The sequence below is a fragment of the Scyliorhinus torazame genome, chromosome X, assembly GCF_047496885.1.
Source record: "Scyliorhinus torazame isolate Kashiwa2021f chromosome X, sScyTor2.1, whole genome shotgun sequence".
Lineage (NCBI taxonomy): Eukaryota > Metazoa > Chordata > Chondrichthyes > Carcharhiniformes > Scyliorhinidae > Scyliorhinus > Scyliorhinus torazame.
The window spans coordinates 19025321-19049319 of NC_092738.1; the positions used below are offsets into that span (position 1 = coordinate 19025321).

Genomic DNA, 23999 nt, shown 5'->3' on the forward strand with positions numbered 1-23999 from the left:
TCCATCGCTGAAGGCTTTCTTTAAATTAAAGTCAGGAGACTGGATGGAATCTAAATTCCGTCAACATGTTACAGCTGGGCAGAATGCTCAGGTAGTCTGCTGAGAATCCGCGGTGCTTTGGAGGCAAGGGCCAAATGTCCCTCAGTCATATAATGAATACCACTGCTCGAGGATGATAGTCTCTTGCGTCTAACGTAGTTCAAGTGAGGTGCTTAGAAGCTCAAATTTTAAGCTTTTATTCATTACTCATAAAAGTCATAGAAAGCCTACAGAGCCGAAGGAGGTCATTCGGCCCATCGAGTCTGCAGCGGCCCTCCTCAAGACATCCTACCTCGGCCCACGCCCCCCCCCCTACCCTCGTCTAACCTGCACATCCTTGGACACTAAGGGACAATTTAACATGGCCAATCCACCTAACCTGCACATCTTTATACACTAAGGGGCAATTTATCATGGCCAATCCACCTAACCTGCACATCTTTGGACACTAAGGGACAATTTATCACGGCCAATCCACCTAACCTGCACATCAGTGTCAGAGGACTGGAGGACAGCAAATGTGGTCCCTTTGTTCAAAAAGGGGAGCAGAGACAACCCCGGCAACTATAGACCGGTGAGCCTCACGTCTGTAGTGGGTAAAGTCTTGGAGGGGATTATAAGGGACAAGATTTATAATCATCTAGATAGGAATAATATGATCAGGGCTAGTCAGCATGGCTTTGTGAAGGGTAGGTCATGCCTCACAAACCTTATTGAGTTCTTTGAGAAGGTGACTGAACAGGTAGATGAGGGTAGAGCAGTTGATGTGGTGTATATGGATTTCAGCAAAGCGTTTGATAAGGTTCCCCACGGTAGGCTATTGCAAAAAATACGGAGGCTGGGGATTGAGGGTGATTTAGAGATGTGGATCAGAAATTGGCTAGCTGAAAGAAGACAGAGGGTGGTGGTTGATGGGAAATGTTCAGAATGGAGTACAGTCACAAGTGGAGTACCACAAGGATCTGTTCTGGGGCCGTTGCTGTTTGTCATTTTTATCAATGACCTAGAGGAAGGCGCAGAAGGGTGGGTGAGTAAATTTGCAGACGATACTAAAGTCGGTGGTGTTGTCGATAGTGTGGAAGGATGTAGCAGGTTACAGAGGGATATAGATAAGCTGCAGAGCTGGGCTGAGAGGTGGCAAATGGAGTTTAATGTAGAGAAGTGTGAGGTGATTCACTTTGGAAGGAATAACAGGAATGCGGAATATTTGGCTAATGGTAAAGTTCTTGAAAGTGTGGCTGAGCAGAGGGATCTAGGTGTCCATGTACATAGATCCCTGAAAGTTGCCACCCAGGTTGATAGGGTTGTGAAGAAGGCCTATGGAGTGTTGGCCTTTATTGGTAGAGGGATTGAGTTCCGGAGTTGGGAGGTCATGTTGCAGCTGTACAGAACTCTGGTCCGGCCGCATTTGGAGTATTGCGTACAGTTCTGGTCACCGCATTATAGGAAGGACGTGGAGGCTTTGGAGCGGGTGCAGAGGAGATTTACCAGGATGTTGCCTGGTATGGAGGGAAAATCTTATGAGGAAAGGCTGACGGACTTGAGGTTGTTTTCGTTGGAGAGAAGAAGGTTAAGAGGAGACTTAATAGAGGCATACAAAATGATCAGGGGGTTGGATAGGGTGGACAGTGAGAGCCTTCTCCCGCGGATGGATATGGCTGGCACGAGGGGACATAACTTTAAACTGAGGGGTAATAGATATAGGCCAGAGGTCAGAGGTAGGTTCTTTACGCAAAGAGTAGTGAGGCCGTGGAATGCCCTACCTGCTACAGTAGTGAACTCGCCAACATTGAGGGCATTTAAAAGTTTATTGGATAAACATATGGATGATAATGGCATAGTGTAGGTTAGATGGCTTTTGTTTCGGTGCAACATCGTGGGCCGAAGGGCCTGTACTGCGCTGTATTGTTCTATGTTCTATCTTTGGACACTAAGGGTCAATTTATCACGGCCAATCCACTTAACCTGCACATCTTTGGACACTACGGGACAATTGATCATGGCCAATCCACCTAACCTGCACATCTTTGGACACTAAGGGACAATTTAGCATGGCCAATCCACCTAACCTGTACATCTTTGGACACTAAGGGGCAATTTATCATGGCCAATCCACCTAATGTGCACATCAAGAACCAGGGCAGCATGGTAGCACAAGTGGATAGCACTGTGGCTTCACAGCGCCAGGGTCCCAGGTTTGATTCCCCGCTGGGTCACTGTCTGTGCGGAGTCTGCACGTTCTCCCCCGAGTCAGCGTGGGTTTCCTCCGGGTGCTCTGGTTTCCTCCCACAGTCCAAAGACGTGCAGGTTAGGTGGATTGGCCATGCTAAATTGCCCTTAGTGTCCAAAAAGGTTAGGAGGGGTTATTGGGTTACGGGGATAGGGTGGAAGTGAGGGCTTAAGTGGGTTGGCGCAGACTCAATGGGCCAAATGGCCTCCTTCTGCACTGTATGTTCTATGTTCTATCTTTGGACTATGGGAGGAAACCGGAGCACCTAGAGGAAACCCACACAGACATGGGGAGAAAGTGCAAACTCCACACAGACAGTCACTAAAGGCTGGAATTGCACCCATGTCCCTGGTGCTGTGAGACAACAGTGCTAACCACTGTGCTGGCCATTGCCACCGTGCTGCCTTTTAGTGTCGTTGTCAGGCATCAGGTTGGAAGTTAGTTGAGGATCACATCAATCAGTTCTACCTTTCTATAGATAAGGAGTTATGTCTACATTTTTAAAAAGTGTTTCATACAAGAACCTCCAGTTGCCCAATTCTCCCACTTACCAGTCAAATTTGGAATACACTGCCTCTATTCATTGCTTCTCCCAATGAGCCTACTTGAAGCCAGGAAACTCAATGTGCTAGGCCTCACAGGTGTGAACCAGCGAATCACATCACCTCCATTCGGGCTTCCAGATGTCATGGGGCTTGGGAAAAAACAAAGTAAAATAGGCCAGCACTTAATGGAAAGTTTAACGGGTTCTGTCAATAAGGTGACACCTCAACAGAAATTGCTAGCTTACCTCTGCTGCAAGAGTGCCTTTGGAAGATTCTCTCCCTGCTGTGAAACATGAGGAACAGAAGGAGGCCTCGAGCCTTTTCTGCCATTCGATCAGATCATCGCTGATTTGTACCTGAACTCCATTAATTCTGTCGTTGCTTCCTCATAAACACTACAGACTTTTAAAATCCAAGCTTGGAATCTGTCAATACTTTGTAAAAAAAAATATTGAATCTATTCTCAGGATGATCAGCCGCAAGGCTTTTCTGTGAATTGTCCAGGGTATCATAGAATTTACAGTGCAAAAGGAGGCTTTTCGGCCCATCGAGTCTGCACCAGCCCTTACAAAGAGAACCCTACTGAAGCCCATGTATCTACCCTAACCACGTAACCCAGTAACCCCCACTTAACATGTTTTGGACACTGAGGGCAATTTAGCATGGCCAATCATAGAATTTACAGTTCAGAAGGAGGTCATTCGGCCCATCGAGTCTGCACCAGCCCTTGGGTAGAGCACTCCACTTAAGCCACGCCTCCATCTTATCCGCGTAACCCAGTAATCCCACCCAACCTTTTTGGACACTAAGGGACAAGTTAGCATGGCCAACCCACCTAACCTGCACATCTTTGGACTGTGGGAGGAAACCGGAGCACCCGGAGGAAACCCACGCAGACACGGGGAGGATGTGCAGATTCCGCACAGTCAGTGACCCAAGCGGGGAATCGAACCCGGGACTCTGGCGCCATGAAGCAACTGTGCTAACCACTGTGCTACCGTGCTGCTGAAATCTCATTTCAATTCCTGTTCACTGGAGGTACAGTGAGTGATCACCTTTGTGGGGTTATTTATTTTATTTTTGTATTGTAGGGAAAGCCAGATTCAGGTTTTTAAAACTTTATAAAGATCACTTGATTGTCAGAAAGACTGGTGTTGTTTCCTTTTCCCCCTCATTAAATAATAACTCATACCAGGGCTTTCTCCTCAACCTCCTCACACTTTGCCATGATGTAGTGGAAGCATCAGTCATAATCCTTACTATAATGGTTCTACATCTAACACACAACCAAAGATAGGCTGAAATATTTTTCTTTCACTCAAGTGATTGGTACAGGTACTACCTTCATCTGGCGTGAGCTCCTCTTCAATGGCTGGACTCTGTTACCCTGGATAATATCCCGCCGTTAATTGTGCTGGACTAGAGGGTGGCAGGGTGGTGCAGTGGTTAGCACTGCTGCCTCACGGCGCTGAGGTCCCAGGTTCGATCCTGGCCCCGGGTCACCGTCCGTGTGGAGTTTGCCCATTCTCCCCGTGTCTGCGTGGGTCTCACCCCCACAACCCAAAGATGTGCAGGCTTGACCACGCTAAATTGCCCCTTCATTGGAAAAAGAAAGAATTGGGCACTCTAAATTTATAAACAAAAAGTGTGCTGGGCTAGGAGAAGTCTTTTTGGGAGCGGTCTCCATTTTGTTTTTTTTTAACAAAGAAGAGAATTTTGACTTGGGCGGAAGCATAAAATGGCAGATTTTCGTCAGCCCATTTTACAATCTGTTGCCATCGAGGGCCGATTCGATCTGGCCTGTCTCGTACTGCTGCCCGAGACAAATTTCCCGCCTTCCAAATTCAAAGAACAAAGAAAAGTACAACACAGGAACAGGCCTTTCGGCCTGTGCCGACCATGCTGCCCGACTAAACTACAATCTTCTACACTTCCGGGGCCCATATCCCTCTATTCCCATCCTATTCATGTATTTGTCAAGACGTCCCTTAAACGTCACAACGTCAGTCGGCATTCCACAAGGAAACAAGGCAGCTCTGACCCAACAATCAAGCCTGCACTATTTCCCTCCTTGGTGTCCAGTCATTCCAATTCTGAACAAACTATAGTGTAAAGTAACCATTTGGCGATGGTAGAAATGGTGCAAATATGTCGTTAGTGAACAAAATCCATCAGCGAGAGGAAATGAATTGCTGCAGCAACAGGTTTCACTTGAGATGATGTGAAATGTGTTCTAATTTTTTTTATCTTAAGAACATGACCACGCAAGACGATACGAGCGGCCTACAGAAGCGTTTACGATAATCAGTGGGTTAAAAAATTCCTTTTACAAAACTGGAGTATGACTCGAGATGAGAGAAAAAAGTTGGTTTTCTTTTCGCAAAGTTAGTGTAAGAATGAGTGGAGTCCACGGAACAGTCATCCCCAAAACTGCCATTTTGTTTCAAACGTGTAGTAGGGTTGTTTGTGAGTGTGTCTCCAGAAGGTTTGTTCAATGACTTTGGTAGTTCAGAACTGGACGGCTCCAGTCTCCGTGGACAGTCCAGTCTCCTTTCCGCTCGTTGAACCGTGAGATAAGTGTGTGGTCATCGTGGTCGCCAGCCGTGAGCCTCTGCCATCAGCAGGTGAAATCTTCAAACGTGCTGCGGGGGGGGTGGTGAGGTAGAATGTTCGCTGGGTACGTCATTCCCACTGGGTGGCTCCTTAAGTTCTCACATGGGTTCTGTGGAAATAAGAAGAAAGTTCTGTGCACTGACCGTTAACAATTGGCAATATCTCGGCCCCCAATGCAACATCGCAGTACCTTGAGTAATTGGATCACTATGAGCGTGACATTCCGCAAGGCTGAGATCAAATAGGATAAAGATTCGTCAGAATTTATCTTGTGGAGGCAGTGATGTGGGGGCACTGGACCAGTAATCCAGAGACCAAGGGTCATGGTCTGGGGACCTTGGTTTGAATCCCACCACAGCAGATGGTGAATTTTGAATTCAATAAAAATTAAAAGTTGAGTCATGACCATGAAACCATTGTCGTAAATACCCATTTGGTTCACTAATGTCCTTCAGAGAAGTCCTTCATTGCCTGGTCTGGCCTGCATGTGACTCCAGACCCACAGCAATGAGGTCGACTCTTGCAGTTCATCCCCCGAACTTTATAACACCCCTTCATACCTGCCCTTCACCCCCCCTCCATCTTTCATAGCCCCCCCCCCCCCACCTTTCATACTCCCCTCACCCCCCCCCCCCTTTCATGGGCATGGCCCCTCTCAGGCACCAACAGTTGGCAGTGCCACCCTGGCACCCAGGAACCCTAGCAATGCCACTTGGGCACATTGGCAGTGCCCAGCCAGCGCAACCCAGGCACCAAGGTGCCAGGTTGGCAGTGCCCAGGTGCCAAAGGGGGAGCCAGGGTGCCACCCTGCCCTGCCCGGACCACCCAGGGGTTTCCAGTGGCCTGGGATATCCCAGGTGTCGTTACGCCTGGTCCACGTTTGTGTGGACCACTGGGAAACGGCGCCCTGGCGAGGTCTCCCAGGCAACGTCGTTAGGTCTCGGGCGGCGTGAGAATCTGGTGCATGCATTTTTAAATGAGCCAAATGGCTAATTTAATTAAATTAGTTAAATTTAATGGCTCACTCAAATGTGTTGATCTGGATCTCGCCCAGTGACCACGATGCCACGCGAGGTTCGGTTGACGCTCGCAAGACGTCTCGAGCGTCATGAATCTCACGGGAAGCCTTACCAAGTCAGGCGCGTCGAGGCCATTATATCGCGCCCCAAATTCCACCATCTGCTGTGGTGGGACTTGACTCCGGGTCCCCAGAACATTACCCCGGGTCTCTGGATTACTGGTCCAGTGACAATGGCAGGGCAAGGAAAAGGGTCCATGAAATGCTGGGGTGGAGTTACTCTTCTGAGTTGCATTTTATTAAAATAAATAGTTCAAAGACAAACAATGTTCAACTCATCAAAGGGAGGAAGGTGGGGCTGTGCAAGAGGGCTTTGATACCCAGTGGGGCGTATAGCACAGGCAGCTTTAATTAAAAGCTTCCTTTACCCGAGAGTAACAAAACATCTTAGCCAGAACTACAGAACAGTAAAGCCTCCACATCCCTCGCAACTACCAACCCCCCACCACACATCCCAATATATTTCAGTTTTCCACACAAGCTAACATCAACGTCCCTCTGCATGGGACAATCAATTCAGAGGTAATTGGTGCACTCTCCGCCCACCAGCCCTGGGATCTGGATGAGGATATCCCAAACTCATTCTTGCAGGATCCTTACAGCCAGCAGATGGGGGAGGCTTTCATCTCCTCCGCCGGGACTATATTTGTACTGGGATCCTGAAGAAAGGAATTCCAGCAGAATGATCTCCATGCTCGTCCCTTCACTGGTTGTCAAGCACCAGTCTCCATAGTGATGCTGGGTTCCACTGATAACACACAACGGCCTGACGATGAGGGAGATACACCTTAGCAGGATCGCTTCCTTACATTTAACCTCATGTGAAGAGACTCTTGATTGCAAAGTAATTGTGAAATGAAGCCAAGGTGAGATGAGGAGAATGTTTTAATACAGCCAGCTGCTGTGATCTGGAATGAGCTGCCTGAATTTGGAAGCAGATTCAACAGAAACTCTCAAAAGGGAGTAGAAGGGGGAAAGGGCCTCGGGGAGTGGGACTAATTGGGCAGCTCTTTGAAAGAGATAGTCTGGGTGTGACGGGCCGAATGGCCTCCTTCTGTACTGTAGGGATTCTATGATTCTATGACAGAACCCATAGCCTATAATGGAAAGGTGCCCTGTGTCCACTGATCACAGGTGCTACGGGAACATGCAAAAATAATCTGGCTCACACAGAACTACAAAGCAAATGATGAATGTAGATCACGACTCCCAAGTGATTCCCCTTACACTATGCTCAAATTAGCCCTGCTCCAACTTTTTAATGAGGTATCTCCTGACTTTATTGTGACGGGGCTGTCTGGTGGCTGCTTTTATTTCATTACCAGTGGTTCAAAGCATTTAACTTCTGATCGCGTGAGTGGGATTTTAATTACATTATTGCTAAATCATTAGTGTAATAATACATTTTGCCTCAGTGATTATCTCAAGGCGTCTCTTTTTCACAGAGCACAAAGCAGAGCTGCCACGGAACCGAGACACACTCCGGACTTATTTTCATGATCCAGCCGTGAATGGCGGATTTGAGGTTGGAGCCGGTATCATGCACCACGACAGCAGTCCTTTTCAGCTCCCTGTATCAGTGAGACTCTTCATTGAACGGAATTGAAATGGCAGCCTACAGTGTTTGCTCATGGCAGAGTCACATGACTATAGCAAGCGCGATACTTAGTAAGACTGCACTTTCAAAACCCCAAACATCTCCCTTTTCCTAGTGAACAAAAGATACAAAGATCTCCCCTTTCCCAGTGAACAAAAGAGGCATTTGAATGCACGATCCTGTGTGACTGTGAGTCTCCCAAGTTACCCAGTATTCTCATGTATTAACAACTGTTTTTTTTCCCACTTGTCAGTCACCGCACATGCATTGCACACATAGACCAGGATCCTCCAGTCCACTGCTCAAAGCGAGATTCAGGACCTGCCGCTGAATAGCGTGTCGGGCCTAAAATGGGGATTCTCCATTGCCATAGCGGGTTTCCTGACGTCCAAACCGGGCTTCTCGCCCCGATTCAGTGGGACCATGCAAATAGCTCATTCGAGCTATTTTACATCTCATCGATGGACAGGACGCACCATTCACTTGCCAGGTGGGATGCTCCAGACCACGCCCCCCCAGCCGAGGGGCCCACTGGCGTGAATTGGTGCAAGTATTAAGGAATGTGGATCTGGTGGTTTGTAGTCCGAGGGGTGGCAAGGTGGTAAGTCCCCTACAATTGCGTCCAGGGTGCCAAGGGGTTTGCTGCTTCATGGGAGGTGGGGGTCAGGGGGGCTTGTGCTGGGCTGGAGATGCTCAGGTTGGGGGTCTTCCCTCGGATGGTACTTGTTTGGTTGCTCTCCCCAATGGCAGTCTTTAAACCCATTAAACAGTCCGTATGTCAGAGTTAAGTTTTGTCACAATAAAGTGAAATTGACCTCATCTGTACCCCTCTACTATTTAAACAGTCACTTAGAATGCCAAATTTAAAGGTCTGTGAGATGAAGGTAAAAGTTATCCCTTTAAAGTGATGGTAACCTTTGAAGTGGTTTTCACAGTCAATTTCATTGCCCTTTCAATATAGAAGTGTGAAGGTATGGCTAGAAGGCCAAAAGGTTTGAACTGGATTGTTTACATTAATTTTCACACTCCATTGCCCGCTGAAAGCTTTATGATTGACAGGGTGAGGCAGTTTCAAAGGGGAGAATCCAATTGTTTGTTTTTATAGCTCTGCAGAGATCCATTAACTCAGGGAATAGATGTTTTCCTAACCCTAATTTTTTTTATAAGTCTACCTCTTTGTTATCAAGTGCTTCCTAGAAAGTGTAGGTGCAGCCTGCACACTGAGGGGGGGGGGGGGGGGGCTGAATGGGAGGGAGTGGGGGTGGGGTGAGGGAAGAACGAATGAGGGGGTGATGGGAAGAGTGGGGATGGGATGGGGTGGAATGAGGGGGGGGCTGAATGGGGGGGAGTGGGGGCGGGATGAGGGGGGAAATATGGGGCGACTGAATGGGGGAGTGGGGGTAGGGTGAGGGGGAAGCGAATGAGGGGGTAATGGGGAGAGTGGGGATGGGGTGAGGGGTAAATGAGGGGGTAGTGGGGGGTACTGAGGGGGGCTGAATGGGAGGGAGTAGGGGTGGGATGAGGGGGGAAATGAGGGGTGGCTGAATGAGGGGAGTGGGGGTAGGGTGAGGGGGGTGCTGAATGGGTGGCCTGGAGGGATCTGAGGGTGGGTCCTTGTCAGCGATTAGGGTGGGAGGGGGGGGGGGTGCCCTGCTAGCGATTGGGGTTGAGGAGCGCTGCAGCAGGTATTTGAGATCGGAGATCTCTGATCTCAGTGGTTCGGGACCTGTCGGAAAGAGTAGGTCCCGCCCCTCTCGGTCGCCGTATGGACCCGGAAGAGCCGATTCTGTGAAAGGTTTTTTTCCAGTGACAGAGCATTGCACATCGGGATCACTCCCAGTGCTAGTGGGAATCACTCTGGGCTTCCCTCTGGCAGGAACGCTTAATCGTGGTTCAGGAGGATCGCGCCCACAATAAAATTGCGCAAGTCTCTTAATGGTGCGTGTGCGAGTTGACAGTGGTCTGGATGATGTTCCGTGTCTGGAGAGTGTCAGTCCCGAGGCCCTTGTTGCCTTGGTGACCGTTGTTGTTCAATTGCGGTTGTTTGGGAGTTGTGGACCTCTTAGACTGATGGTCACTCTATACGCAGTACAGCTGATGAGATCACTTCTCCCTGACTAGCCAATTGCTGTGAAGGCCCAGTTTCACTATTGTTCAGATGTATCAGCGGTTGCATCAACATATTTGGCCATTCACTTCCACTGCCTATGATCGAGGTGACAATTTCTCAACGCATGTCCCAAGGTCCCACGTGGGCTGAGTCCTGTTGAGAGTGTTGAACGTGAACTGAGGGCCATTGTCATGCATCACAATGTCTGAAATGCTGTAACGACCAAAGTTTTCTTTCAAGCATTGTACTATTTCTCTTGCCGTTGTTGAAGTCATCTGGTCTAACACCCAGTAGTCAGAAGAGTAGTCTACAGTGACTAGATAATCAGTTCCTGCCAAAGTGTAGAGATCTACTCCCAGCTTCATCCATGGTCTGTCTGGGATGTCGTATGTTATCAATGGCTCTCTAGCTTGTTCAACTTGCTACTGGGTATGAGCACCACACTGGCCAATGTGATCTTTAATTTCATTGCTCATGTGCAGTAAAGCATATTTCTTGCCTTTCTCACTCAGAGTTGATTCAATCCATTGGTGGTTTGCATAGATGCGGTTCAGCATCCATTCCCTCATATCCTGAGGGATGATGACTCTATTTCCATTTGTACAAGATGCCAACTTGGGCTGGCAATTCTTCTCGGTATGCCCAATATGTTTATCATAGAATTTACAGTGCAGAAGGAGGCCATTCGGCCCATCGAGTCTGCACCTTTTCTGGCTTTTCTATCATGTATTTTAGGTTTGACTTGAAGGCAGCTGGAACATTTTTCAGCCGATGCTGAATTGTTCTTGCCCTCTCATCCACGTCTCTATTCTCCTGGTACACACCCCAGCTCTTCAAACACATCGATGTACTCCTCTAGGATCTGTTCTGCCGCCACTGATTTTGGGTGCTGTGACACGCTGCGAATCTCTCTTGGCACATTCAGGGTTACCAGTCCAAGCTTTAGACTTGCGTCAGTTTGAAGAACTGGCTGTTGCATCCCATCTATGACCTGGGCACCAATGTCTATCTGACACCTCTGCAGTCACCATGGTAACAGTCACAAACTATTTGTCGGCTATTGTCTTGACTGACCCAACTTATTGTATCGTGTATAATTCTTCACCAGACCTGTCTGCTGATATCTCTCCAGTGGCTATCTGTATAGGTTTCCTTTGCTTTTACTCACCAACCACTTGTGTGCCAAATGATTTTGCTTCTTGCAGTTAAAACACTGCTTTCCCCACGCTGGACAATCCTTTTCCTGTGCATGCTGTCCTTCGCTGTACTTGCATCCTGTCCTTTATCTATGGTTTCTCTGCTCTCTTGGCTTCGACTGTCTCTCAGCATTCTGTATCTTCTGGTCTGCTCTGACATACGTATGCCTTAGCTGACATTTCGCAACTTCCGCATTTTGACACACGTCTCTTGCTTTCTTTAGCATCAGTTTCTCATCTTTCAGTTGACTTGCTCTCACTGAGGGTCTCTCGCATGCCTAAGACCAATCTATCCTTAATCAGATCACCTTTCAGCTGTCTGTATTCACATGATTCTGCCAGCTCTCTTACTGTTATGATGTACTGTTCACTGGTCTCATTTCCACCCTGAACTCTCGTGTTGAACGCATATTGTTCATATGCTACATTCACTCAAGAGTGTGTTCAAGACATTCAAAATCTCTGCTCAGTTAAATTTTGGGTGGTAAACACTTTGTCGCTGTCCTTCCCCAGCACGATTAAAAGCATGGATACTCTTATTGGTTCAGGCTTGTTAAGTAAGTGTCATTGTATTTGGAAAATTGCCTCGTGTCACTGTCCAATGTTACTGGAGATGGGATGGGAACCTTTACTGCAGCCATTTTGACTCACTCAGTATTTAGTTGCAACTTTTCTTTTTGTCCTTTTTTCAGCAGCTTGTTCCTGGGGTTCTCAGTTCTTTTCTCCACTTCCCTACACCATGCATAAGGACGGCAATCTTCATTAGTATCTTGTCTCAAAGTCTTTATTGAACTGAATAGAAATAGCAACCCACAGTGTGTGCCTCATGACAGAATCACATGACTATGGCAAGTTATGTCGTACACTTAGTAAGGTTACATTTTCAAAGCCCCATTCAGAGGCATTACTTGACCATGTGTTGCACTAATCTGAGAATTCCTGCCTCTCCTCACATAATTGAATTAGCATCCTTGCAAAGGTAGGATAAAAGGTCAATTGTGCTTGTTGAAGGCCAAGCGTTTAATTTGCTGCCATCAACTGCACTCAGTGACTGCAAAAATGCCTGTGGCGTACAACAGCATATATCTCTTTACAAGTTGCTAATAGACTGAACTGTATCTCTTCACTGGCTCATTCTGACAGTAGCTGAGAGTTTGAATTTTGAAGCACAAATCTGGGGCCTAGTGAAAAAGTGAACGATGGAGACTGGAGCGGGTATTTCTTGCTTTTCTCTAGTGCTGCCATGAGAGGCAGGGTTGGTGGCATCATGCCATCGGCCAGAAACCTCACCAGCTGCTCCACAGTAGCCCCCTCCAACTCCGCTCCCTGCTACCCCACACCCATGCAATGTTCGCTGGATGGGGTGTGGGAGCTGCTCACGTCAATGTAAAGAGGGGCGAAAGATTCTTTCCCAACGATGGAGGAGGGAGAAATAAAGAAATCCTTTGGGGAGTTGCTCTCGTGCATTGTCCTAGTGGCTGGCTTTAAGGTGATGTTAGCAGATGTCTGCGAGATGGTCCCCAGCCTATAGATTATGAGGCACTGGAAGACTGCCAACAAGAGGAATGGAGGACAAAATGCCTTAAAACTAAGAAATGACGAAGCAATACTTGCATGGCGTTTGATGTCATCCAGGCTGAGTGTTACTCCCTTGTCATTGTTGTTCCTCTTCTGTTGTTTTCCATATTTCAATATGCCGCATAGTTTGTGCTTCAATACCTGCCAATATAAAACACACAATACTCATTGGCTGCTTCAGTCGACTAGACCTTTTGCTATCCCAGATGGAAGGTGGGACTGGTCTTCCTTTATTATCACTAGGTCTGAAACTGTGAGATACTAAGGAGACTGGAAGCATCGGAAACATGTTCTGTTTGCCTGTATGTGCGTGTGTCCTTGCTCTGTTTGCCTGTGTGTGTGTCATTGTTCTGTTTGCCTATGTGTGTCCTTGGTCTGTTTGCCTGTGTGTGCGTGTGTCCTTGTTCTGTTTGCCTGTGTGTGTGTCCTTGTTCTGTTTGCCTGTGTGTGTGTGTGTGTGTCCTTGTTCTGTTTGCCTGTGTGTGTGTTTGCCTGTGTGCATGTTCTTGTTCTTGTTCTGTCTGCCTGTGTGTGTGTGTGTGTGTGTGTCCTTGTTCTGTTTGCCTGTGTGTGTGTCCTTGTTCTGTTTGCCTGTGTGTGCGTGTGTCCTTGTTCTGTTTGCCTGTGTGTGTGTCCTTGTTCTGTTTGCCTGTGTGTGTGTGTCATTGTTCTGTTTGCCTCTGTGTGTGTCCTTGTTCTGTTTGCCTGTGTGTGTGTGTGTCCTTGTTCTGTTTGCCTGTGTGTGTGTTTGCCTGTGTGCATGTTCTTGTTCTTGTTCTGTCTGCCTGTGTGTGTGTGTGTGTGTGTGTGTGTGTGTGTGTGTGTGTCCTTGTTCTGTTTGCCTGTGTGTGTGTCCTTGTTCTGTTTGCCTGTGTGTGTGTCCTTGTTCTGTTTGCCTGTGTGTGTGTGTCCTTGTTCTGTCTGCCTGTGTGTGTGTCCTTGTTCTGTCTGCCTGTGTGTGGGTGTGCCCCTGTGGATGTGTGTGTCCTTGTTCTGTCTGCCTGTGTGTGTGTCCTTGTTGGATCTGCCTGTGTGTGCGTCCTTGTTCTGTTTGCCTGTGTGTGGGTGTGTCCCTGTGGATGTGTGTGTCCCTGTTCTGTTTGCCTGTGTGTGGGTGTGTCCCTGTGGATGTGTGTGTCCCTGTTCTGTCTGCCTGTGTGCGTGCTCACCCTGCCTATGTGCACGGGCACTTGTTCTGCCCGTGTGTATGCACAATCCTGACTGCCTGTGATCTGTGTGCGTCTGTGCTTGTTAACTCACCTATCATGTGTGGAAGATATTTTTTATTATTCATTCATGGGGCGTGGGCATCGCCGGCTGGGCCAACATTTGTTACCCATCCCTAATTGCCCTTCAACTGAGTGGGCCATTTCAGAGAGCATTTAAGAGTCAACTACATGGCAATGTGATGTACCATCAATGACCACAAGATGAAATGGTGAAACTATTGAGGCTTTATTGCACTAGATGTTAAGCCTCCTGCAGCTGGAACCAGAATGGGAGCAGCGCAGGAGAGCAGACACTTTTATACAGAGCCTGCTGGGAGGAGCCAGCAGGCTGGGATTTACTGTGTTAACTGTAGTACAGTGGCAGTACCGTAATATACGTCGTGTGTGACCAGTGGTGTTTAGCACACAATGGATCCAGACCGGGATAAGGTCAGGAGATTCCCTCCCTAAAGGGGCATTGGTGAACCAGGTGGGTTTTTACAATCGTTTCATGGTTGTCATTAATTCCAGACTTTTACTGAATTCAAGTTTCACCATCTGCCCTGGTGGGATTCGAACCCGGGTCCCCGGAGCAGCAGCCAGGTCTCTAGATTGCTGGTCCAGTAACAATACCACTACGCCACCGCATCCCAGCTCGGCTGGGGATGTACGGGAGGTCAGGGCTTTACACAGGACACTGGCAGATCTTCCAGTGCAGCTGAGACTTCCAGAACAGGCCCCAGTTGCTGCCAGGCAGCAGGACAAAGCAGCTGGAAGTATGGGCATAGGGCAGGTGGGTACCGAAGGCATGAGGAAGGAAACAGGGGGAAACTAAATTTATTCTTAAATGTTAATGGCAGCCTGCGATCTGCACCCATTAATAGGACCTCATTAAGGGGCTGGTTTAGCACAGTGGGCTAAACAGCTGGCTTGTAATGCAGAACAAGGCCAGCAGCGCGGGTTCAATTCCCATACTGGCCTCCCGGAACAGGCGCCGGAATGTGGCAATTTCACAATAACTTCATTGAAACCTACTTGTGACAATAAGCGATTATTATTATTATTAATTGTCACTCCTCACAAGCAGGAGTTGGAAGAAGCTCATCATATTTTTAATTCACAAATTATAGGGAGGAGCTATTTTCAGCGTAATAAACTTTCCCATCCTCCAAAGTGCAGATCTCTTCCAATAACAAAATACATCCTTATTTTCCGTCTCAGATCAGTCAGTACCACCTGCAGAGATCTCCATCTCCACGAACACCGCCCTGCAACTCCCCTCCCTCCGAAAAAAGTGGGGGGCAGTTAGGGCAACTGGATCAGTGCAGCAGAGCAAGATCCCGGGCATGATTCACCGATCGCGGGACTAAGTGTCCGCGCCATCGTGACCGCTGTCGCATTTCACGACGGCGCAAAACGGGCGTGAGCAGTAGGGATTCTGTCCCCCACAGGGGGCCAGCACGGCGCTGGAGCGGTTCACGCCGCTCCAGCCTTACATCCTGGTGCGGACTGAGGGCGGCGCACACCCGCGAATGCGCAGTGGCGAAGCGCCAACCGACGCGTGCGCGGTAGACTCATGGAACGCTCCGGCCCCGACGCAACATGGCGCGGGGGTTCTGGGGCCGGAACAAAGTAGGCCCGGGGGGGGGGGGGGGGGGGGGGGGGGGGAGGCCGGCCCGCCGATCGGCGAGCCCCGATCGCAGGCCAGACCCCATCGGAGGCCCCCCCCCCCCCCCCCCCCCCCCCGGTGAGGAGCGCTTTTCCCTGCCCCACAGGCCGCCCCCGACCCTTCGTGCAGAGTTCCCGCTGGCAGCGACCAGGGGTGAACGGTCCGGCGGGACTCTGTCGTATCCGCGCGGCCGCTCGACCCATCCGGGGAGAAACGCAGTTGCCGCGATTCTCCGACCCCGCGCGGGGCTGGGAGAATCGCGCCCCCCCGTCTCCAAACCTTGCAGTGTAAGGAGGGACCAAGCTCAGTTTCTCATCCCAACCCATCCCTGTGCAAAACTAAAGGCTGCCATCAGCTCCAACCAGCACATATAGTCCCAGCTTGAATGAATGAAGGGACCTACAGTTATACAGGGCGGGATTCTCCGATCCCCCGCTGGGTCGGAGAATCCGCGGGGGGCGGCGCGAATCCCGCCCCGACGCCAGCTGCCGTATTCGCCGGCACCGTTTTTCGGGGGTCGGGGGGTGGGGGCGGCTGCGAACTGTTTCCGCTACACTCGGCCGGGATCCATGCCGCTAGCCGGCGGGGGGAGGGGGGGTTGTCTGCTAGGGCTGGGAGGACTGGTGGGGGGTGGCCAGGGGGTAGGCTGTGGGGTCGCAGTTGGCGGGTTAGGATATGTGCACGGCTGGCGCTATGTTGTACAGCGCGAGCGGTGCAGGTCGCCAGCCCGGGGCCCGGCCAGCGCCGGTGCTACCCCCTCACCAGCACCGGAATCGGTGAGGGGTCGGCGGCAAATTTCCTGTCGTGAAAGTCGACACATTCTACGCTGGCGTCAGCACGTAATCTCCAGAACGGAGAATCCATCTCTGACTGTGCAGCATCCCCTACGCATGTCACTGGGGCATCAACCCTGATTTCTGTGTTCAGCTTTCTGGGGTGGGGCTTGAACCCACAACCCCCTGTCGCAGCCAGCCAATACTGACTCCCGAATGACCCTATAGGGCTGTGCCTGATTTCGGGACTCCTGGTATAAAACTTCCTGAGACACAGAAACACTGCGCACAACAGTTGGGTTATAATATTTCCAACATTTGTTGCCCATCCCTAGTTGCCCTTGAGAAGGTGGTGCTGAGCTGCCTTCTTGAGCCGCTGCAGTCCATGTGGTGTAGATACACCCACTGTGCTGTTAGGGAGACAGTTCCAGGATTTTGTCTCAGTGACAGTGAAGGAACGGCCGATATATTTCCAAGTCAGGGTGGTGAGTGACTTGGAGGGGACCCTCCAGGTGGTGGGGCTCCCAGGTATCTGCTGCTCTTTTTTTTTTAAATTTAGTGTACCCAATTGGTTTTTTTCCAATGAAGGGGCAATTTAGCGTGGCCAATCCACTTACCCTGCACATCTTTGGGTTCGGGGGTGAAACCCACACAGACATGGGGAGAATGTGCAAACTCCACACGGACAGTGACCCAGGGCCGTGATTCGAACCCGGGTCCACAGCGCCGCAGTCCCAGTGCTAACCACTGCGCCACATGCCGCCCTCTGGTATCTGCTGCTCTTGTCCTTCTAGATGGTAGAGGTTATGGGTTCGGAAGGTGCTGTCTAAGGAACCTTGGTGAGTTGCTGCAGTGCATCTTGTAGATGGTACACACGGCTGCTACTGTGCGTCGGTGGTGGAGGGAGTGAATGTTTGTGGAAGGGGGAGCAATCAAGCGGGGCTGCTTTGTCCTGGATGGTGTTGAGCTTCTTGAGTGTTGTTGGAGCTGCGTTCATCCAGGCAAGTGGAGAGTGTTCCATCACACTCCTGACTTGTGCCTTGTAGATGGTGGACAGGCTTTGGGGGTTCAGGAGGCGGGTTATTCCCAGCAGGATTCCCAGCCTCTGACCTGCTCTGGGAGCCCCATGCTCAATCTACTGTCTTTTCAGTCAATTGGTTGGCTGCCTGGTATTAATGGCAGATTAGGCTTTGTTTTCTGCGTTTGCCAGTCGGGACAGGGGGGTTAGAGTGTGGAGCTCACCATCACCTAACGATGAATTCACAGGGGACAAAAAATGGAAAATTCACCATTACCTTGAAATAGTTCCATTGCAATTAAAATAATCAGCATTTTTCTTCCCCCTGTTCTATCGGACTGGCTGTGATGATCTGAAAAGTGGGCATGTCCCTCCCGTCTGCATTTCCTCCATTCTGGCCTCTTGTGAGGAGCTGTCCCTTCAGCTGCTTAGGCCCAATCTCTCTGCCTCTCCAGCTCTCGCTCTCTTTTGAGATGATCACCTTGATGGTGATCTCATTGAAGCATTGAAGATTCTGAAGAGGTTTGACAGGGTGGATACTGAGAGATTGTTTCCCCCTGGTTGGGGTTTGACAGGGTGGATACTGAGAGATTGTTTCCCCCTGGCTGGGGTTTGACAGGGTGGATACGGAGATTGTTTCCCCCTGGCTGGGGTTTGACAGGGTGGATACTGAGAGATTGTTTCCCCTGGCTGGGGTTTGACAGGGTGGATACTGAGAGATTGTTTCCCCCTGGCTGGGGTTTGACAGGGTGGATACGGAGAGATTGTTTCCCCCTAGCTGGGGTTTGACAGGGTGGATACGGAGAGATTATTTCCCCATAGCTGGGGTTTGACAGGGTGGATACTGAGAGATTGTTTCCCCCTGGCTGGGGTTTGACAGGGTGGATACTGAGAGATTGTTTCCCCTGGCTGGGGTTTGACAGGGTGGATACTGAGAGATTGTTTCCCCCTGGCTGGGGTTTGACAGGGTGGATACTGAGAGATTGTTTCCCCCTGGCTGGGGTTTGACTGGGTGGATACTGAGAGATGTTTCCCCCTGGCTGGGGTTTGACAGGGTGGATACTGAGAGATTGTTTCCCCCTGGCTGGGGTTTGACTGGGTGGACACGGAGAGATTGTTTCCCCCTGGCTGGGGTTTGACAGGGTGGATACTGAGAGATTGTTTCCCCCTGGCTGGGGTTTGGCAGGGTGGATACGGAGAGATTGTTTCCCCCTGGCTGGGGTTTGGCAGGGTGGATACTGAGAGATTTGTTTCCCCCTGGCTGGGGTTTGACAGGGTGGATACGGAGAGATTGTTTCCCCCTGGCTGGGGTTTGACAGGGTGGATATGGAGAGATTGTTTCCCCCTGGCTGGGGTTTACAGGGTGGATACGGAGAGATTGTTTCCCCCTGGCTGGGGTTTGACAGGGTGGATATGGAGAGATTGTTTCCCCCTGGCTGGGGTTTGACAGGGTGGATACGGAGAGAGTGTTTCCCCCTGGCTGGGGTTTGACAGGGTGGATACGGAGAGATTGTTTCCCCCTGGCTGGGGTTTACAGGGTGGATACGGAGAGATTGTTTCCCCCTGGCTGGGGTTTGACAGTGTGGATACTGAGAGATTGTTTCCCCCTGGCTGGGGTTTGACAGGGTGGATACTGAGAGATTGTTTCCCCCTGGCTGGGGTTTCCAGGGTGGATACGGAGAGATTGTTTCCCCCTGGCTGGGGTTTGACAGGGTGGATATGGAGAGATTGTTTCCCCCTGGCTGGGGTTTGACAGGGTGGATACTGAGAGATTGTTTCCCCCTGGCTGGGGTTTGACAGGGTAGATACTGAGAGATTGTTTCCCCCTGGCTGGGGTTTACAGGGTGGATACGGAGAGATTGTTTCCCCCTGGCTGGGGTTTGACAGGGTGGATACGGAGAGAGTGTTTACCCCTGGCTGGGGTTTGACAGGGTGGATACTGAGAGATTGTTTCCCCCTGGCTGGGGTTTGACAGGGTGGATACTGAGAGATTGTTTCCCCCTGGCTGGGGTTTGACAGGGTGGATACGGAGAGATTGTTTCCCCTGGCTGGGGTTTGACAGGGTGGATACTGAGAGATTGTTTCCCCCTGGCTGGGGTTTGACAGGGTGGATACTGAGAGATTGTTTCCCCCTGGCTGGGGTTTGACAGGGTGGATACTGAGAGATTGTTTCCCCCTGCCTGGGGTTTGACAGGGTGGATACTGAGAGATTGTTTCCCCCTGGCTGGGGTTTGACAGGGTGGATACTGAGAGATTGTTTCCCCCTGGCTGGGGTTTGACAGGGTGGATACTGAGAGATTGTTTCCCCCTGGCTGGGGTTTGACAGGGTGGATACTGAGAGATTGTTTCCCCCTGGCTGGTGTTTACAGGGTGGATACGGAGAGATTGTTTCCCCCTGGCTGGGGTTTGACAGGGTGGATACGGAGAGATTGTTTCCCCCTGGCTGGGGTTTGACAGGGTGGATACGGAGAGAGTGTTTCTCCCTGGCTGGGGTTTGACAGGGTGGATACTGAGAGATTGTTTCCCCCTGGCTGGGGTTTGACAGGGTGGATACTGAGAGATTGTTTCCCCCTGGCTGGGGTTTGACAGGGTGGATACTGAGAGATTGTTTCCCCTGGCTGGGGTTTGACAGGGTGGATACTGAGAGATTGTTTCCCCCTGGCTGGGGTTTGACAGGGTGGATACTGAGAGATTGTTTCCCCTGGCTGGGGTTTGACAGGGTGGATACTGAGAGATTGTTTCCCCCTGGCTGGGGTTTACAGGGTGGATACTGAGAGATTGTTTCCCCCTGGCTGGGGTTTGACAGGGTGGATATGGAGAGATTGTTTCCCCCTGGCTGGGGTTTGACAGGGTGGATACGGAGAGAGTGTTTCCCCCTGGCTGGGGTTTGACAGGGTGGATACGGAGAGATTGTTTCCCCCTGGCTGGGGTTTACAGGGTGGATACGGAGAGATTGTTTCCCCCTGGCTGGGGTTTGACAGTGTGGATACTGAGAGATTGTTTCCCCCTGGCTGGGGTTTGACAGGGTGGATACTGAGAGATTGTTTCCCCCTGGCTGGGGTTTCCAGGGTGGATACGGATTGTTTCCCCCTGGCTGGGGTTTGACAGGGTGGATATGGAGAGATTGTTTCCCCCTGGCTGGGGTTTGACAGGGTGGATACTGAGAGATTGTTTCCCCCTGGCTGGGGTTTGACAGGGTAGATACTGAGAGATTGTTTCCCCCTGGCTGGGGTTTACAGGGTGGATACGGAGAGATTGTTTCCCCCTGGCTGGGGTTTGACAGGGTGGATACGGAGAGAGTGTTTACCCCTGGCTGGGGTTTGACAGGGTGGATACTGAGAGATTGTTTCCCCCTGGCTGGGGTTTGACAGGGTGGATACTGAGAGATTGTTTCCCCCTGGCTGGGGTTTGACAGGGTGGATACGGAGAGATTGTTTCCCCTGGCTGGGGTTTGACAGGGTGGATACTGAGAGATTGTTTCCCCCTGGCTGGGGTTTGACAGGGTGGATACTGAGAGATTGTTTCCCCCTGGCTGGGGTTTGACAGGGTGGATACTGAGAGATTGTTTCCCCCTGCCTGGGGTTTGACAGGGTGGATACTGAGAGATTGTTTCCCCCTGGCTGGGGTTTGACAGGGTGGATACTGAGAGATTGTTTCCCCCTGGCTGGTGTTTACAGGGTGGATACGGAGAGATTGTTTCCCCCTGGCTGGGGTTTGACAGGGTGGATACGGAGAGATTGTTTCCCCTGGCTGGGGTTTGACAGGGTGGATACGGAGAGAGTGTTTCTCCCTGGCTGGGGTTTGACAGGGTGGATACTGAGAGATTGTTTCCCCCTGGCTGGAGTTTGACAGGGTGGATACTGAGAGATTGTTTCCCCCCGGCTGGGGTTTGACAGGGTGGATACTGAGAGATTGTTTCCCCTGGCTGGGGTTTGACAGGGTGGATACTGAGAGATTGTTTCCCCCTGGCTGGGGTTTGACAGGGTGGATACTGAGAGATTGTTTCCCCCTTGCTGGGGTTTGACAGGGTGGATACTGAGAGATTGTTTCCTCCTGGCTGGGGTTTGACAGGGTGGATACTGAGAGATTGTTTCCCTGGCTGGGGTTTGACAGGTGGATACTGAGAGATTGTTTCCCCCTGGCTGGGGTTTGACAGGGTGGATACGGAGAGATTGTTTCCCCTAGCTGGGGTTTGACAGGGTGGATACGGAGAGATTATTTCCCCATAGCTGGGGTTTGACAGGGTGGATACTGAGAGATTGTTTCCCCCTGGCTGGGGTTTGACAGGGTGGATACTGAGAGATTGTTTCCCTGGCTGGGGTTTGACAGGGTGGATACTGAGAGATTGTTTCCCCCTGGCTGGGTTTGACAGGGTGGATACTGAGAGATTGTTTCCCCCTGGCTGGGGTTTACAGGGTGGATACGGAGAGATTGTTTCCCCCTGGCTGGGGTTTGACAGGGTGGATACGGAGAGAGTGTTACCCCTGGCTGGGGTTTGACAGGGTGGATACTGAGAGATTGTTTCCCCTGGCTGGGGTTTGACAGGGTGGATACTGAGAGATTGTTTCCCCCTGGCTGGGGTTTGACAGGGTGGATACGGAGAGATTGTTTCCCCTGGCTGGGGTTTGACAGGGTGGATACTGAGAGATTGTTTCCCCCTGGCTGGGGTTTGACAGGGTGGATACTGAGAGATTGTTTCCCCCTGGCTGGGGTTTGACAGGGTGGATACTGAGAGATTGTTTCCCCCTGCCTGGGGTTTGACAGGGTGGATACTGAGAGATTGTTTCCCCCTGGCTGGGGTTTGACAGGGTGGATACTGAGAGATTGTTTCCCCCTGGCTGGGGTTTGACAGGGTGGATACTGAGAGATTGTTTCCCCCTGGCTGGGGTTTGACAGGGTGGATACTGAGAGATTGTTTCCCCCTGGCTGGTGTTTACAGGGTGGATACGGAGAGATTGTTTCCCCCTGGCTGGGGTTTGACAGGGTGGATACGGAGAGATTGTTTCCCCCTGGCTGGGGTTTGACAGGGTGGATACGGAGAGAGTGTTTCTCCCTGGCTGGGGTTTGACAGGGTGGATACTGAGAGATTGTTTCCCCCTGGCTGGGGTTTGACAGGGTGGATACTGAGAGATTGTTTCCCCCTGGCTGGGGTTTGACAGGGTGGATACTGAGAGATTGTTTCCCCTGGCTGGGGTTGACAGGGTGGATACTGAGAGATTGTTTCCCCTGGCTGGGGTTTGACAGGGTGGATACTGAGAGATTGTTTCCCCTGGCTGGGGTTTGACAGGGTGGATACTGAGAGATTGTTTCCCCCTGGCTGGGGTTTACAGGGTGGATACTGAGAGATTGTTTCCCCCTGGCTGGGGTTTGACAGGGTGGATATGGAGGAGATTGTTTCCCCCTGGCTGGGGTTTGACAGGGTGGATACGGAGAGATTGTTTCCCCCTGGCTGGGGTTTGACAGGGTGGATACGGAGAGAGTGTTTACCCCTGGCTGGGTTTGACAGGGTGGATACTGAGAGATTGTTTCCCCCTGGCTGGGGTTTGACAGGGTGGATACTGAGAGATTGTTTCCCCCTGGCTGGGGTTTGACAGGGTGGATACTGAGAGATTGTTTCCCCCTGCCTGGGGTTTGACAGGGTGGATACTGAGAGATTGTTTCCCCTGGCTGGGGTTTGACAGGGTGGATACTGAGAGATTGTTTCCCCCTGGCTGGTGTTTACAGGGTGGATACGGAGAGATTGTTTCCCCCTGGCTGGGGTTTGACAGGGTGGATACGGAGAGATTGTTTCCCCCTGGCTGGGGTTTGACAGGGTGGATACGGAGAGAGTGTTTCTCCCTGGCTGGGGTTTGACAGGGTGGATACTGAGAGATTGTTTCCCCCTGGCTGGAGTTTGACAGGGTGGATACTGAGAGATTGTTTCCCCCCGGCTGGGTTTGACAGGGTGGATACTGAGAGATTGTTTCCCCTGGCTGGGGTTTGACAGGGTGGATACTGAGAGATTGTTTCCCCCTGGCTGGGGTTTGACAGGGTGGATACTGAGAGATTGTTTCCCCCTTGCTGGGGTTTGACAGGGTGGATACTGAGAGATTGTTTCCTCCTGGCTGGGGTTTGACAGGGTGGATACTGAGAGATTGTTTCCCTGGCTGGGGTTTGACAGGGTGGATACTGAGAGATTGTTTCCCCCTGGCTGGGGTTTGACAGGGTGGATACGGAGAGATTGTTTCCCCTAGCTGGGGGTTTGACAGGGTGGATACGGAGAGATTATTTCCCCATAGCTGGGGTTTGACAGGGTGGATACTGAGAGATTGTTTCCCCCTGGCTGGGGTTTGACAGGGTGGATAC

The 23999-nt window shown here is 50.8% G+C and overlaps 1 protein-coding gene across 4 annotated transcripts in view; it reads right to left on the reverse strand.

Moving 5' to 3' along the window:
- Positions 1-1225: 1225 nt before the first annotated feature.
- The window catches only part of asic1b (acid-sensing (proton-gated) ion channel 1b), a 1118762-nt gene continuing 1095988 nt past the window's right edge, over positions 1226-23999 (reverse strand). For all 4 annotated transcript variants that reach the window (XM_072494112.1, XM_072494108.1, XM_072494109.1 and 1 more), the window contains 2 exons: positions 13023-13127; positions 1226-5536 (listed from right to left, as the gene is read on the reverse strand). In XM_072494112.1, coding sequence (XP_072350213.1) covers positions 13063-13127 — 65 coding nt within the window. In that variant the 3' untranslated portion in view covers positions 1226-5536; positions 13023-13062. The remainder of the gene's footprint in view (positions 5537-13022; positions 13128-23999) is intronic.